Source organism: Poecilia formosa, unplaced genomic scaffold (assembly GCF_000485575.1).
Source record: "Poecilia formosa unplaced genomic scaffold, Poecilia_formosa-5.1.2 Scaffold133, whole genome shotgun sequence".
NCBI classification, from domain to species: Eukaryota; Metazoa; Chordata; class Actinopteri; order Cyprinodontiformes; family Poeciliidae; genus Poecilia; species Poecilia formosa.
In genome coordinates this window covers 1,082,063-1,098,451 of record NW_006800072.1, presented here as the reverse complement: position 1 = coordinate 1,098,451, position 16,389 = coordinate 1,082,063, and the positions used below count along the sequence as shown (strand labels likewise).

Below are 16,389 nucleotides of genomic sequence, written 5' to 3'. Positions count from 1 at the left end.
TTTCCCAGTGAAGAAATTCTAAACTCAATAATTGAATATGATCTAACTATCTAACTAACCAAATAATCAAAGTTCTAGGCTTTTTCAGGAGATTGATTTCCTTTGCATGAATCTTAATTGTACACAATAGGACATGTTTGTTTTTTATACAGTTGCAATACTGTTTTAATAGTCCCTTGCCAGATTTTTAAAAGGATTATTTTATTTGGTTTCCAGCCTGACTTTTACATATTGAATAATAAAATTTCCTAGAGTTATTTGCCCCCTTACCGATTTATTCTAAACACACTTTATCTAAACTTCTTTTTTTCCATGGTCTACTTTTTTCTGGAAAATGTGCTATTTTTGGTCAGCAGTAGTTTTTGCCTTTCAATTCTCTCATGGAAGCCATATTTCCTGTTGCTGAGTCATGACTGTACTGGGAGAAGGGATGACTCAAATAGTGTAGACCTTATTTAAGGGCCTTAAAATGTTTTAGTTTATATATATGTATATATATATATAATCAGTTTAATTGCACTTATAGTTACTTATTTATGTATTGGTCATCTCATCTCATTTTGTGCACAAAATGTTCAAATTATCAATGAACTACCTGGTATATATGTGGAAATATTCTAAATTGAACAGCATCAGGTGAAATGGTTCAGACATCTGATAAGGAGACCTCTCCCTGTTCCGGTCCAATTGGGAGGAGAACCTTGGACAAACCCAGAATGCACTGCTTTGAAAATCCATTAGAATGAGCTGGAGAGTGTCTCTAGTGAGGGATGGCTGGGTTTCCCCTGCTGGATTCATTACTTCCCCAAACAGATCTCAGACAAATGGGAGGCAATGGATGGATGACAACATGTCAAGGAAATGGAGAGAAGTAACAGTATTAGGTCCCGGTATAAAGACAGAGGCAGATTTAAAACCCAAAAAGCAACAAAGCAACATACTATTTGCTTTTGGACCAGTTTGAACAGAAAGAAAAAATGCATTCAAGTTGTACTTCAGACCTGTAGGGGGCAACAATGTGCCAAAGTGAGCAGTGGCTTTAGCAATGTGGCAGGACATTTTGGGAGGCAGACAGCTTAAACAATGCTATTAAGCATGTATCATAATGATAGCTACCTTAATCTTATAGTAACACAATGTGCTGAGTAGTAGTGGCAAGTAGCAATGCTTTAGTGTAGACATTTTGGCTCAGGAGTTCAATATTATACGTTATACATTGCTCCTCTTGCGTATAAGCACGGTAACTGTATAGAGAGATGCTGATAAACCAGGAGGCACTCCTCTGTCACTGCAGATACAGATGTTTTGTTCTGGCTTACAAAAGAATGAAGTCGATAGATGCGACATCCTGTAACAATCTTTGCGTCCCCTAAGTAATTCCCATTGTGTTGTCTTTGTTTTTTAAATGCTGCTGGAAATTTAATGCTTTGAAAACCTTTGAGTTGTGGTAACCCACAAATGTGGGCTCCAATTCAATTTTCTGACACTCAACATAAGGGATTTACTCTGTGTAAGATCTCTTATTGAAAGCTTTTCTTTCAACTTCTCATTTCAGTCTCCTCTAACTCTCCAAAGAGCATGCACACAATCTTGCCAGCATGATATTAACATTCACACAATGCTCTAAAATGAAAGGATTAGTCAACATGGCTATTATTACTTCTTCTATTTTGGGACACAGAATCCTTTAAAATTATTTGAATTCCTATAGTGTCTCTCCATCTGCATCTGTGAATGTTCAGTTTCTGAGCTTACTGCACACTGCATTTAAAACACCTACATTTGCTATGAGATGAGTAGCATATGTCAATCAGTCACCGTGATGGATAGTTAACATTAGGAATCAGTTGTCCAAAAGATTGATTTCTAATTCAAGAATAATTTTTTTAATATTGTTATTTATTTATTTTTTTCGGTTTTCCCTTCGGCTTTGAATTGTGTATTGGTTGTTTGAACACTAAGGATTAGTTTCAAAACTAATTTTGCCTCAATCCCAATGTCTCAAATCAGAAATTGGTTCTTAAACATGCATGTTTTCATCAGATTATGATATCACTGCATCACTTTATGTTTTCCTTCATACTACTTTTTTCAAGTGTTTTTTTTGTTTCCTCATTTTCATTTTTACTAAGTAGTTTTGTTGAATCAAACAAACTCAGTTAAAGATTGATTAAAGTATTTTAACCAGAACTTGAAGTATTCTATTTCCTTGTGCTGTTTGAGAAAACCAATCTGCAAATTCATACAATGGATTGATTTGAGTTTGGTAGTTAATTCCTGATAATCAGGTCCCCACTTGATGATTTTGTTTAAAACTACTGTTTTTAATAATTGTCTTTGAACACAAAGACAAGAATGTTTTCACTTTGATGCCACTGTAGATCTTTAGCATTTCAAAAGTATGCCTTAAGTAAGTTACTACATTTCCAGGGTCAGTTTATGTCAATATAAAAAACTGGAGGGAGAAGGTCAGGAGTGAGATTGGGTCTGAGCTGGATCAGCATCTGCACATTTTGTATGGACATATGCCACAGTACTGATCAATGCCTGTTGCCTATAATTATCTAAAAGTAAATACTTAGCAGACACCTTCTGCGCTGTGGTATAATTGCCACATTATCAACTAAAGTGGGAAACAACAACCAAAAGCAAATGATTCTAATGTTGTGCCAACCACAGGTGGCTGTATTTGTACAACCACAGCGTTTGATCAAATAAAATCTTCTAATCTATTAACAACTGCTTGCTTTTTGGTTTTTACACGTTTTTCTGCAACTCAGTAATACAAATTCTGGCAAAACTGTTTTGTGTTGATGTACTGCAGTGTACATGCCAGATGAAAGACCAAACTGATTTTGTTGTTTAGGATTTTTTTTGTTGTTGAGAGCAGCCCACTTCTCTTCAATAAACACTTGAATTACTTTGATCCTATACTTAAAAATAAGTTGCATATTTTTTCAAACTTTGAACATATGATCATCCTGTGGTTTTTATTTTGTTATATCTGTAGTTTTTTATCCTTATTTTTTATAATGTGTTTTAACATCAACCTGTGAGTGGGACTAGTGCTGGAAATGAACCACTTGGCTATAATCGTGTATTGACACGTACATATTCATTCATGAGTACTGTCCCAGTTTTAAAAATGAACTCAAACTTGAATCTTATTCAGAGTTAAGAAGTCTGAAAGTAATCAAGTTTCTTGATTATCTAAGAAACTTTCTTGATTATCTAAATCCACCTAATCCCTGTGTGACCACTGGGGGGCTGGTGAACGTCTCCAGCTATCAGTGGACACGGCAAAACGTGGATCTGTCTGGTCATCATGTCTCCCACAGAGTCGACTCAGAAAGCACAATACCATGAACCAGTTACAGTCACTTTAATTCCTAAGTAAGGCAGGAACAACTCTTTCTAGGTCCATGCTAGATGTCAGATATACACTCCAGGATACAACAGCTTGGGTTTAGATTGTCTGCCCTAAATTCATAAAATCTCCTGGGATTATTGGGATATATAGTAGAAAGGGAGTCATAAACACCAGCTGTGCTGAAGGTCAGTCATACAGGCAAACATGCTACTCTCTCCAGTTACATAATTTAGTGTATCCATCCATCTAAAATCCAGCACTGACACATCATTATGAAAAAGCTGAGCAGAGTAAGTTGTTCCTGTTGAACTTGCCTCAGTGCTACTACAAAGTAATTGGTGAAGTGCTTCAGGTTCAGCCTTCATACAGGACATAAGCAGACCACAACAAAGAGTCAGAGTAGTGTAGAATGTAATTGGTGTCACCTTGGCAACCTTTTCGGACTCTGAGATGAGGAAAAAATAAAACCAACTGCCCCAGCATCACAAACCTAACATAAAGAGATCCGACAGGCCAGGAAAGGAATAATGTAATTTATAAATACATTTTCTTACACGACAGTCAGTGATAAAAACGATGAGCAGTGTCATATAAAATAACAGTTTTAATTTCCAAAGCGAATCTATTTTGTCCATGCTTACTTTGTCTGTCCTGTCCGATGCTCCTACTACAAACTTGAGCAAGATGACGTAATGTAATGGGTGTCAGAACACAATCTGTTTGTATTTTTTGAATTATGTGTGTATGAAAAAACTCACCAAACAGAAGTTTGCTCACCTCGTTACTCTGGGTGGATAAGGATGCTTGTGCTGGTAGGTCAAAGTGGAGCTTTTCTTGGAGATCTTAAGCCATATAATTTTGTGTAATTTGGTTAACGTGCCATTTTCTTGACTTTGACAGTCAGCTAAGTTATTTAGGTGAACTTAATTATTTAGGTTCTTTGTTTTTTTCTTTGCTTGTTCTTACAATTCAGAGGCAAATTAACATGTAATTATACATCATTTGTGCACAGCCAGTTCACTCTGCAGGACCCACCTGGCATGAGAAGCACATGGTTTTGGGTTCACAGCATCTCTTTTTCCTGACTCATGCTGTTCCCAGGATGTGGTGGTCATGTTAAACGATGACCTCATCCTCCAAATGCTTCTTATGCCTTTATATTACTCTCTATAGTGGTGATAACATCAATGATGTCTATTTTAGAAAGCTGACTGCAGGGTGGAAGGCTATTTTCAAACTATTTCAAATCTGTTCTGAGTGGGCATAGACATTTGCCATAACATTTAAAGTGCCATCAGTGTCTTTGTGGAAATGTCCTTAATAACAACATGTGAATATTGCACATTTCCATGTGAGTATGAGGGCGCTCATAACTGTCTCTTCTAAAGTGAAATGCCACATTCTGCATGTGAAAGCTGAATACAGTGACTAGAACCGTCATACAACATGAAATGTTTAAAGAATTTTTGTTTCTTAAATAAATCTGTAAAGAAAATGAAACTGATGCCATAACTTACTTTGAAATTAATTTTGCCTAACAAATATCTGACCATCTGTGTGTACTCGCTGAACATTGAAATTTAATTGCCAGGAGTCTTGTTCGACCTTTTAAAAAAAAAATAATAATAACGTATTAGCCTAATGATGCAGAAAAAGATGAAATTTTGCACATTTGTCCAGTACATGCTCATTATTCACAATAGATGGAAATTATAAGAGACACATAGTTGCAGGGCATGCCAGGATGTTTTTTTTTTTTTTTTTTTTTTTTTTTTTTTTTTTCCAGTAGTAGGAGGAAATTAATATTGTTCTTATTGCTTAGATTTGCTATAAACAAAATTTAGACATTATTTGCTTAAGACATGTTTTAACATCCATGCTTACCCCCTGACAATGAGATGCTGTTTGTAACAGGAATGTTTATTTTTTGCCATTGGCTGCATGGGGTTTCTCTGACTATCATGCTTTCCTCCCACACTGTGATAAGATATATTTGAAGTTAATTAACAATTGTAAATTGGCTGTGTAAAATGTGCTGCTGTTTTTTTCCTTCCAATGACCTTGTGATGGACTTGGCGAACCACGCCTCCGGCCAAAACCACCCAGACTGTGTTAGTTCCACAAACTCACTAGCTATAAGTGGGCAAAAATGATTTCTCTGTCCTGACTTTAAAATTAAACACCAAACAGACATTTGGTGAGAATAAAACACTTATTCTCAGTTTTCTCAGTTTTTTTTTCCTCCATCTTCCGAAAATCTTTGGAATTGTTTTGGCAATTTTTAGAAATTGCCAAAACATATGGCTTAGTGTAATGTTTGCTGCTCATTTAAATGTACTAATCAGGACTTACTTTCTTTTTTCTTAATGTGATTCTGTGAGTCCTTTTACTTCAATAGGAATGACCTATTCATATGAATTAAAGCCCTTTTTACAATGTTTTGAGCTCCATACGTCTCCCAGCACTGATGGTTTTATGTAAAATATTGCTGATTTAGCATTTATATGAAAATGTCCAAATTCGTACTAAAGCATAGCGATGGAACTCCAATAAGTCTGTTTTAAATTGAAATGTGCGATGCAGATGCACTTGATTGATCTTTAAGATGGTCATTCAGGCTAAAATCTCAAGATTTATTTTTTAAATATCAGAGGTGCTCACTCAAATCTCTTTGGAAAATATCGGAAATTACAAATCACATGGAAAATCGACATGATCAGGAGTTGGTAATGTGACGTCTTGAACCTTTTTGGTGTTTCATTGCTGGAACCATGGATTATGCTCTCTATCAGAAATCTCCCAAGTAGGACGTCTGACCAACAGTTTGCGCTGCTGGCATCAAACCTAATTTGAAACCGCATGTTGGATGTACTCAGACTGTTTTTATCTGATATTAAAAGCAGAGACTGAGTGTTTCATGAAGCCATGCTGCATGTTGTTCTTCCCCTTAGTTGTGCTGCTGCTGAGAGGCAAACAGGCACAGCTTGTTTCACTCTGAACCCTCAGGAGCAGAGTATGAAGCCTGGTGTGGACAGTCTCAGTGCCACTGGGCCACGTGGGACAGCTTGGGTGTTGCAGGTATTGGATACTTTGCTGGCAGCTGGTGTGCTGCAGTTGACTGCGGCCTCAGCTTGTTTGTCCCCTTAGTGAGCTTGGGGACCTATCATGAAGAGTTGAGTGTTGCTTTGGAGAGCTGGTTGTGGTCTTTTTTTGGGTTGTTCTAACTTATGGGTAAGCAGTGTGGTCAACCCTGCATGGCAGGAACCACTGTTATCTAGGAAGACCTAACTTCATTACACAAAGAGGTACCATCATTGTTTATCCATCGGTTGGGGATTTTATGTAAGGCTTGTCACTGTTGGTGGGAACAATTTCCATCGTCACAAAACATCAGCCTACAGAAGCCCTTTTTAAACTTTTATAGTAATTATCTCAGCTTCTGTTAATGTTATTTGTGGCAGATCAAATGAAAAAATAATAAAGAAAGGGTTGAAGTGTGCAGTAGCTCAATGTAACACATAGACAGTTAGTGCAAATGTAAAATAAGGAAAAATAGCCATTGGCATCAATGGATACATTTCATTTTTAAATCTGTGGTTCTTTCTAAAACTCAGGCTTTGACTTTAGCAAGTAGAGCAGGAGTTCATTTTTCATCAGTTTCTATAAGCTAATCCTTACCCTAAACCTAACCATAATCACTACCTAATTTATACCTAGATTAGGCCAAATCATAATCTAAACTCAATACAAACCTTTGTCCTAAACCTAGCCCTATCCCCAAAACAGCACTTCTTATGGGGCCTGGGCTTTGGGCCCCATAAGGAGCAGTGGGTCCTCACAACATAGTATTTGTTAGAAAAATGGGCCTTACAAGACCAGAAATTCTGAAATGCACACACAAGCAAATGTGTGCATAAATTGGTGCGAGCTGACAGTATCTTCACTCTAATCAGAACTTAATTACTGTGCTAGCAGCGTCACATTAACATATATTTCTCCCAATTAACCAGGGACACACACTCAGGGAAGGAGAGGAAGTGACAAAGAAATCAGACATTTCTTGAAGTTTAATGAGCCAAGAAATGAATTGACAAAGCAAATGTGAAGCTTTAATCTGTCAGCCTTATTCTGCCTCACTAACAGAAATGGATCAGGTCAGCTTTACAAATTTGGTGGGACAGACAATGGCAAACAAAAATAGATACTAATTATATTTATTAGATTAATCTGTATTTGATTTGGTCTGATCACATAGCCAATTCTAAAACCAATGAGCCAGAGTCTAAGGCCCAAAGGAGAATTAAGGAACTCTTTAAAATTCAACATCAAATCCATTTTTGTATGAATATGTTAGAAAGATTTGAACCAACCAATACAGAAATCACAAGAGTTGGTCTCTTTGAATGTTTTACTTCCCAGGAAGCAGGAGTACAATGACTACATAATGCAAGGTACTGATGACCAACCGTTCAAAGCTTTCTGTTTTTAAACGGTGTCTGCGTTTGTGCCCAGTTTGTTACAAATGCAGGATCTGCACATAGACGGGGAATGAGCTCATGCTGTGAATGCTGAAGGTGCTACAACGACCACAGTTCATTTTCCAAAAGCCAAATGTCATACTGGCCATAGCCAGACTGTTTGGAAATGTAAGGTTAGAAAAGAGTTGATGATTAGCAGACAAGTTAGACAAAAATGATAATGAACAAATATTTTTCCAACAGAAAACAAAGAATGTGATCCTCTACACTATCCAGAAAGTGAACATCTTTTAACTGTGCAACATGCTGTGAAAATGTATTTGCTCCCAGGTTGTTGTCATGCAGTATATCCCAAGTCTGTTTGAGCTTAAGGTCACATACTGATGGACGGGCCTCTTCCTCCTGGATTTTCCGATACAGAGCAGAATTCACTTCAGAGCTGAGTCCTAATCTGACAGTGCTGTAGAGCAATACATATATATGTCTTGACAAATGTGATTCATGTAAGAGGGGGAAACATTTCAAAAAAGCATTCTCACAAAATAACAACTAGTCTCATCTCAAAAAAACTGATTGAAATTCTGCAGTATTTGTCATGTTTTGTATTCCAGTTACACGTCATCTGTGATTCATGCTTTACAACAGTAATCGTATGATATCATTGGCTGGACAAACACTGCTCTCCTCTGTCAGTGTAACGTGAAACTAAAGCCACAGGGTGATGACAAAAATGCAGAGCTGTGGGTAAAGGATGGAAAGGAACATTTTGTATTAGGCTCTAATGTCTTTGTTGGAATGCCAAGCCTGCCTACAGTTCTGTGTCATGACTCATGTCTTACTATCCAGAGACACCAAAGCGCTATTCCTACACAACAGTGGAACCGTTTCAAATCTTGGCCTTGGACTGCTTGCTTTAAAGTCTAAGCTAATTTGGATAAATCTTTGTTCCCTATATTATTTAATTTTTCTGGTCCAAAATTTTGATGCATGTCTCACTTCAACTGTGTAAAAGCCAGATAAAATGTGACATGACTGTTTTAACTGCAGACTTCTTGGGGGGGGGGGAAGGATCCTAATTAGAATCACATACAGAAGTGGTACAGAAAAAGAAAAGATCGGAATTGGGTTGTTCAGACTGAGGTGAAAGGCTGGATGTAGATCACATATCACATTAAAAAGCAGGTTTGAGTTGCATTTGCCTGCTGTGTGAATGTAGCGAAAGTAAATCCTGCTGGACCCAAACAGCATCATCTCTCTTTTTATAAGCTACATAAGCATAAATGTAACTCATGGCCATACTAGAACAGAACAGAACATAAATTCGTAATAAATAATCACTCATATTCAGAACTTTATACAATATTTATTAACAATGTAGTAAATTCCATTGTTTTTATAATAAAGACAAAAACTGACTTTTTACAGGGCATATCTTCAAAAAGGGAAGAGCTCTTGGTTTCAGGGCAGAGGGTGTTGAGGAGGTGAATGGGGGCTGAAGCAGTCTGGCAGGAGGTCCAGGGCAGCAGGAGGCTAAGGCTTCTTCTGTGAGTGTGTGCAAACATAGACCGTTTCTGAGACGTGTCATGCAGGCGTTTACAGAGCCGCCCTTTTATGCTCCAGAGGACATAACTCTCTGCAATAAACCTTCCGTTTCCAAAACCTTCAAGCTAATGCACAACAAAGAAAATAAGTGAACTTCAAACCTTTTGTGACCTTGTAGTTGTGAATTTTGCTTTGATTCTAATAAATATCCTAACATTTTCTGCCCAATAGGGCAATGTAATCTTTCTCAGTATTATAAATATGAAAATTTGATTATTTTCTTTACATAGAATATAGAAGTATAAAAATATATGAAACCAAATAACAAAAAAAATCAGTGAGTTACACATGTATATTTTTACCAGTGTGCTTTAAAACGCATGTATCTGGAAAACATTCACTCCTAGCACACTTACATTTAAATACACCACATCAAACCGTGTACAGTAGTACTCTGAATATTACAAAGCTAAAACTATAGCTGAGGTGGACTTAGTATGTAAAAGACACTTGAAAATATGTTACAATGGCTAGATTGTGTGTTTAGTGGAACAAAGATACAATTCTGCTTAAGCTAACTGTGTAATTCACACAGAAAGCAACAAAACAAATGAAAACATCAGAAACTAGCTCACAAAGCCCCTCTCTCTCAAGAACAACAAATAAATTTATTAAATTTTTATATGGCCAGCAACAAATGTGTGCCATTTTGTTATTTTTTTAGGGTGACATTAGAAAGGCCAGCAGAAAATTAAAAAAAAAATATATAACTCATCTACTAGTTAAATTTTGAAAAGGTTTTCTATTGCTTCTTTTTGCATGTGCTGTCTAAAAGGAGTCGGTGCTCGCTGTTGAAAGGTGAAATGTGCTTCGTGTGGGACGGCTACTTATTTAATTTTGACCTAGAATTTAGTTTTCTACGTTTTGGTTGGTTCGGGGCAACAGAAGACGGGGTTCCTCCAGGGCAAGAACTGCGACTGGTATTAGTTGAAATTGTGTTTTTTGAAAGCTGAATTGTGGCCTGATGAAGGGTATCAGTTAAAATCCTGCTTTAGTAAATCATGTGCTGTAGAACTTGCTTTACTTTTACTGGTAGTCAATAAATCCATGGTGCAAAAGCATGAGCTACATTCATGACTACAATTTTACACTTTGGTAAAAACAACATGGACTTTCATAAACAAAGTAGAAGTGACCCCACAGCAGACTATTTACATCGTTTCACATCACCCTCTGTTTTTGCTTTACATAGCAGAAGAAAAAAAACTGGAAATGTTGCTTTAATTTCCAAATGTTGTGTATGTACAGCAATATGTTCCAAATCAAGACTAGTGATCTTTCCTGATATATACATAGTTTGTTTTTAGTCATTTTTTTCTGATTGCATTGTTTGTCTTTCTACATATGTTCACTTACACCTTCCCCATTTGGAATTAGTGCAAAAAATATATTTTCCCTCACTTCTTCATATTCATTTACTTATATTTTTTTTGCATTCATTTAAAGCTATTTTTATATAAATTTCTGTTCATTTTAATCTGAGACATTTCTGTCTTTTCTTTCTCTAACCTGTGCCTTAACTTTGTGTGTATTGATTTTGAAACTGAACCTCTTATTTTCAGTTTTTTTTGTTTTTATTTTCAGTTTTTGTTGAGGCCACTCAACAAAAACATAATGGCCGTTTCCTTCCTGCACAATTCCTCTTGATTCTAATCTTTCCTTTCCTAAGCTGACAGTGCTCCATCTGGGCTTTCTCTTATTGGATTCCTGTGGTAGAATTTCAAATGGGCCAATCAGCAAACATAAGAAAAAGTTGTGAACTATGATGTCAATTTTCAAAAATGTACTTTCTCATGTGACATATTTTGGTGACATAGCTTTTGTGAATCTGACACCTGGGCATCAGAATAAGGCTGGTTTTACATAGGAAGTAGCATTTTTTATGTTCAGCTGTGCATTCTGGTGTTGGGGAGAAGGGAACATTGGAAACTGCACACTGGCTCAGTTGTTTGTTACGAATAGTGTTTTTTTGTAATTATTTTAGGTGAAAACTAGTATGCGGCAATGTGGTAAAGAGAAATCGATGCACAGACATTTACTGATCATGAATGGAAGAGGAATGTGAGCAGCAGTGGCGTGGTTGAAATGTGAGTTAACTTGACACCGAGTGGAGAGGAAGGACTAAAAAGAACCTGGTTTTCTGAAATCAATGGCGTTTGCTACTGTGATCCTTCTGAGTAATTCTGACTGGGAATGCTGAGATCACAAAAAGCCTGATGCACAAGTTAAAATATATAAACTTGATCATATGGCACATGGTAGAATGCTCTGCATGGCGCATCCCTTAGCATTGAACAAGATATTCGTAAGAGTTTTGAGGGCAGCACTGAATACGCCACTTTCTATGTCAAAGCAGCCTAACAAACCTTTTTAAAGCGGAGCTGAACTCTCAATGTTCCACCTGAATTGTTGCTGAACTTTTTTACTTTTGATAGTTTTTATCACAAGTTGCCTTTTAACATTGTGGTGAATTACAGGCACACTGAGTGTACCACAGAGCCCTTTCAAATACATGTAGGGTGCTGGTTTGTTAAGTATTAAAGGTACTGCACTGAACAAATACCTCTTTAATTCTTCACTTCATGAACCTAAAGTGGAACTGAAGATTTAGCCATCACAGATCTCATTTTGGGTGTCTACTGTGATATGCATTGATGTCTGAGTTTGGCATTGTGTTTTCACATCATTCTCAATTTTCAACTTAATGGATATGCATCATAAAATACAAGCCCCAAAAACACCTGGGGAAAAAATCTGTTGTAAATCCCTGACATTAAACGTATTCAGATATTCACAACTACTCTATATCCAGAGTAACATTGTTAATGCCAATGCAGCTTTGAACACATTTTTTAACTTGATAGTCACAAATTTAATGTCGTTTAGATCTTAAGAGTTCATAATTTATAAATCTTAGAGCTGAAGTTATGCACAAAGTACATGAGATCTAAGTATAAGCATATTTTGCAAGCAATTTAATTCCTAGTAAATTTTGACAACAAAAATAAAGTAATGATAATTAAGTTTGCCTCAAGACGAGGCCCAAAAGCACCAAGTGCAAGGAGTGTGTTAAGCCTCCTGGCTTGTAAACAATCTAAAATAAAAGCTGTGCACTCCAAAGCTTAGAATCATAGTGTGTGTGATGCTAAGGGAAACTTGTTTAATTACAACAAGCCTTTTACTGATTTGGAAAAATAATTAAATCTACAACAATCAGAAAAATGTTTTCAGAAGTTAATAATCAGTAAACCTACCAAAGCTATTGAAGTGGTGCCATAAAAAAGGAGATGTAAAATTTTGTATTCTTTTCTTGCATTCTTTTTATTGAAATGAACAATGAGGCTTTTTTATTTACGTATGTGCTTTTAACAAAAGTAAAGTAATCAAGAGCAGAATTTTGATATCTTTTTTTGCCATTCCTGTTCTCCAGTCTTTCTGGAATTTGATACAGTGAACCAAACTAAAGGTTTTAAATGGTTTAGTCGTAGTAGTTATATCCTATTTTTTTTATTTGTTTAAATCGACAAGCATATTAAGGATATTTGTACAAATTGTTGGTATTTTTTGTAAATTTACAGAAGAGGATGACAAACTGACAAAAATGTCAGGAAAACACAATTTTGTAGAGCTATCAATTTATTACATTAGAAAAAGTTTTAAAAATCACGGTGTTATAAAAATGTTAACTTTATATCATACAATATATTTTCATTCTTAAGCATTTTTACAGTTTTTTTTTTCAGCAAGTTCATGCAATTAGATCAGTGATAGCCTAGAGTCTTTGACATGATTATTGTGAGACAACCCTGTAGACTTTAAGTAAGTTTCATCATTTTTAAGCAGTCTCAGTGAAAGTAAACATTTTTGAAATACTTTTTTTTAAAATAAGTTTATGTCTAGTATTGTTAATGATGTGTACTTTAAATCAAAATTGACTTAATAGTTAAAAACAAACAGACCAAGAGATGAAAAGAAAACGCGTAACAGTATAAACAAATGTTCAGGAACAGGCACCTTATAAGTATGTAATCTCTTTTCCATAAGGTTTTCGTGTGTTAGCCAGCAAAGATTGTGCTCCCAGAAATCATGGATCCAGTCCCGGATACAGCAATTCCATCTGGCTTTACAAGAGAACATAAATATGAAGTCACTCAAATACAAACGTTAAATTCTTTTTTACCTGTGATGTGCTTGATTCCACTCATGTCCTGTTTGTCTTTAATTTACATAGTAGAGCCAGTAAACAATGTTAAAGAAGGAAAAAACAGTTGGGAAGATCATTCGTGACCATTTGTCGATAGAGTTTACATCAGTCAAGTCCGGGATGGTGATTTTTAACTGAGAGGCCCGCCTCCGAAGTCGGCTTTTCTTTTGAGTCATGTGGCGCTCCAGTGCATTTCGCCCAAAGTTGTGCCTTGTCAGCCCTGATTTGCGATATTGCAGATTTGAGCTGTCATATGTTAACATGGTATTTCGCGGGTCATTGAGACCCAGAGCCAGCTCTGTAACACCCATGTCATTCTTGATATCCAGAGTGCCCAAGAGGATGTTTTCATGTGTATCCATCTGTCAACAGAAGAGTTACAGATATATCACTGAGTAGTAAAAAAATAAAATACAAATCTATTATGTAAAGGTAAATGTAAATTTCAATACCTTTTCACTTTCCTGTGTTGGTATTATTTACTCAATAATTTAACAAACTGATTAAGGTTCAGATGTACAGAATTTTACATATGAATACTGTTTGTATTGAGGTGGGCATGTTAGTCAATACTATGTATGCTATGAATGTATAGAAACGGATTTTGCAGTACCTTGTTTTTTTGATCTCCAAGCCCAATTGCTGCGTCATCCATGAAGATTGGCTCCCACATTGAATCGTGACCAGCAAGGTCTCTTTGTTTCATTCTTGCGTACAGAGTGTCATCTCTGCCAACCACGTTTCCCACAAGCCACTGCAGACAAGTAGCAAAGAAAACTTTAAGAAAACATGAGGAAATTTAATATCTGAATGATAGTAGAACATTTGTGTAAAAAAAAAAAAAAAATTGTTTTGAAACTATGTCCTAAATTTTTGAAACTGTTATGTAAGCATAGTGTTTTCAATGCTACATGTAACTCCAAAAAAGGGTACACTACGTGGTTTCACTTGACTGGAGCACCTCATATTTCCTTAAGAGATAATAATAGACAATTATAGTAATTACCATCTCAGCTCACTGTGCAAACGGGTCCAAATTAAATGCAGCCATAGAAGCAAACTTGGTTCATATTATGTTCAAATCAATCCACTTACCACAAATTAATCTTTTACAATTTTATTAAATTCATGTGAGGATGACGTAATGTGTGTTTGTGACTTATTTGGAAATTTGATATTTAGTATGAACTTTACCCATATCATACCAGAAATTCAAATAAAACTATCAAACAATATATACTGAACAAAATAACGTTTCCAACTTGTGAAACGTAATAGAAACCTGCAACTAAATAAAGGTTTGGCCAACATAAACCTTATACAGACAGCTTGATGTGGTCTTGACTGTTAAAGGTAGAGTGAAAACCACAGTGAGATCAAAAGTGCTTTTTTGGTGTAGAAGCTTTTAAGTCTAGTAAGAGATTTAAGGACATCTCAAAGGAATTTGAAAAAAAAAAATCAATTCGGCTGTAAGGAAAACACTCTACAAGTGGATAGTCAAAGCAACTGACAACATGCTCAGACCTGACTGCAAACAACTTCCCCTGAAAGCTGACCACTAGATGATAAAAGTAATAAACATTGCTACAAAAATCATTACAAGACCTACAACAGGCTCTTGTTACAAATATGAAAGAACACGCCCACATAAGCATTAAGAGACTACCTATGGTTAACATCGGTAGAGTTTTGCAAGAAGGGAACCTCTAACACACTAAGCCCAGACTTTTTTTTGGCAGATAAAATGTATAACTAGACCAGGGAGTTTTAAAAATTGTTCTTCTGACACATGAGTATAACCTTAAACTGGACACCAGAGCAGATGATGTTTGACATAAACCTGCTACAGGAAAAACGCCTCACACCACCTGTGAAGCTCTGAGAGGGAAGTGTTGGGTTTGTCAGGATGTCACAGAGTGTATAAAGAAAACATGAAACATCTTTATATAAAAAATAAAGCTGAAATTGATCTGGACTCTGCAACGTGCCAAATACATATAGTAAGCTTTTACCTTATTTGGATCCATCCTCATCTTTTCATTGTTTGCTATTGCTGTCTTCTCAGCAGCCTTTTTCTGACGCTGAGGGCCCTGGCCAAAGAAGATGTAGTTCACCAGAGCATACTCCAGCAGAGCCAGGAAGACAAACACAAAGCAGCCCATGAGGTACATGTCTATGGCCTTGACATAAGGAATTTTGGGAAGGGTTTCTCTCAGGTGGGTGTTAATGGTTGTCATGGTGAGCACCGTGGTAATACCTGGTAAAAAAGAATAATTTCACAGCGTGAAGGACATAAGCTAGCACTGCATCACTACATAAAACTACCCCTGAGAAGAACAACAAAAAGATATGACTCTGTAAGATTTAACCAAGTCACTCACTCAAATGTGACCTTTTGACACCAAAGAGGGTAACAATTTCTGATTCATTAAAGCTGCCAACATCAATGACACTCCAGTCATTTTAATACACTTTGAGGGACAAGATAAAGCACTCAAACCTGAAGTAGTGCAGCCATTTTAATTTTATATGTCAACTTTAATTGTGTTTACTTGTCAAGAGCTTCTAGTGTTTGATAAGCCAACTTTTATACATAGCACTTTCTTTGAATATTCTCATTTTTAGTGTCATCCTGATTTACAATAGTGCTAGTATTCAGTAAACACAATTGCATAATCTGAGTTTTTTTTGTTTGTTTGTTTGTTTTTTTGTTGTTTTTTTTTATCCAACCGTTG

General features: G+C 36.1%; 1 protein-coding gene across 1 annotated transcript in view; it reads right to left on the bottom strand.

Annotated features, from left to right (window-relative positions):
• Positions 1-10,308: 10,308 nt before the first annotated feature.
• The window catches only part of gabrb2b (gamma-aminobutyric acid type A receptor subunit beta2b), a 41,307-nt gene continuing 35,226 nt past the window's right edge, over positions 10,309-16,389 (bottom strand). Inside the window, exons 8-10 of the mRNA XM_007562048.2 lie at positions 15,667-15,911; positions 14,268-14,408; positions 10,309-14,016 (exon numbers count right to left, since the gene is read on the bottom strand). Coding sequence (XP_007562110.1) covers positions 13,669-14,016; positions 14,268-14,408; positions 15,667-15,911 — 734 coding nt within the window. The 3' untranslated portion in view covers positions 10,309-13,668. The remainder of the gene's footprint in view (positions 14,017-14,267; positions 14,409-15,666; positions 15,912-16,389) is intronic.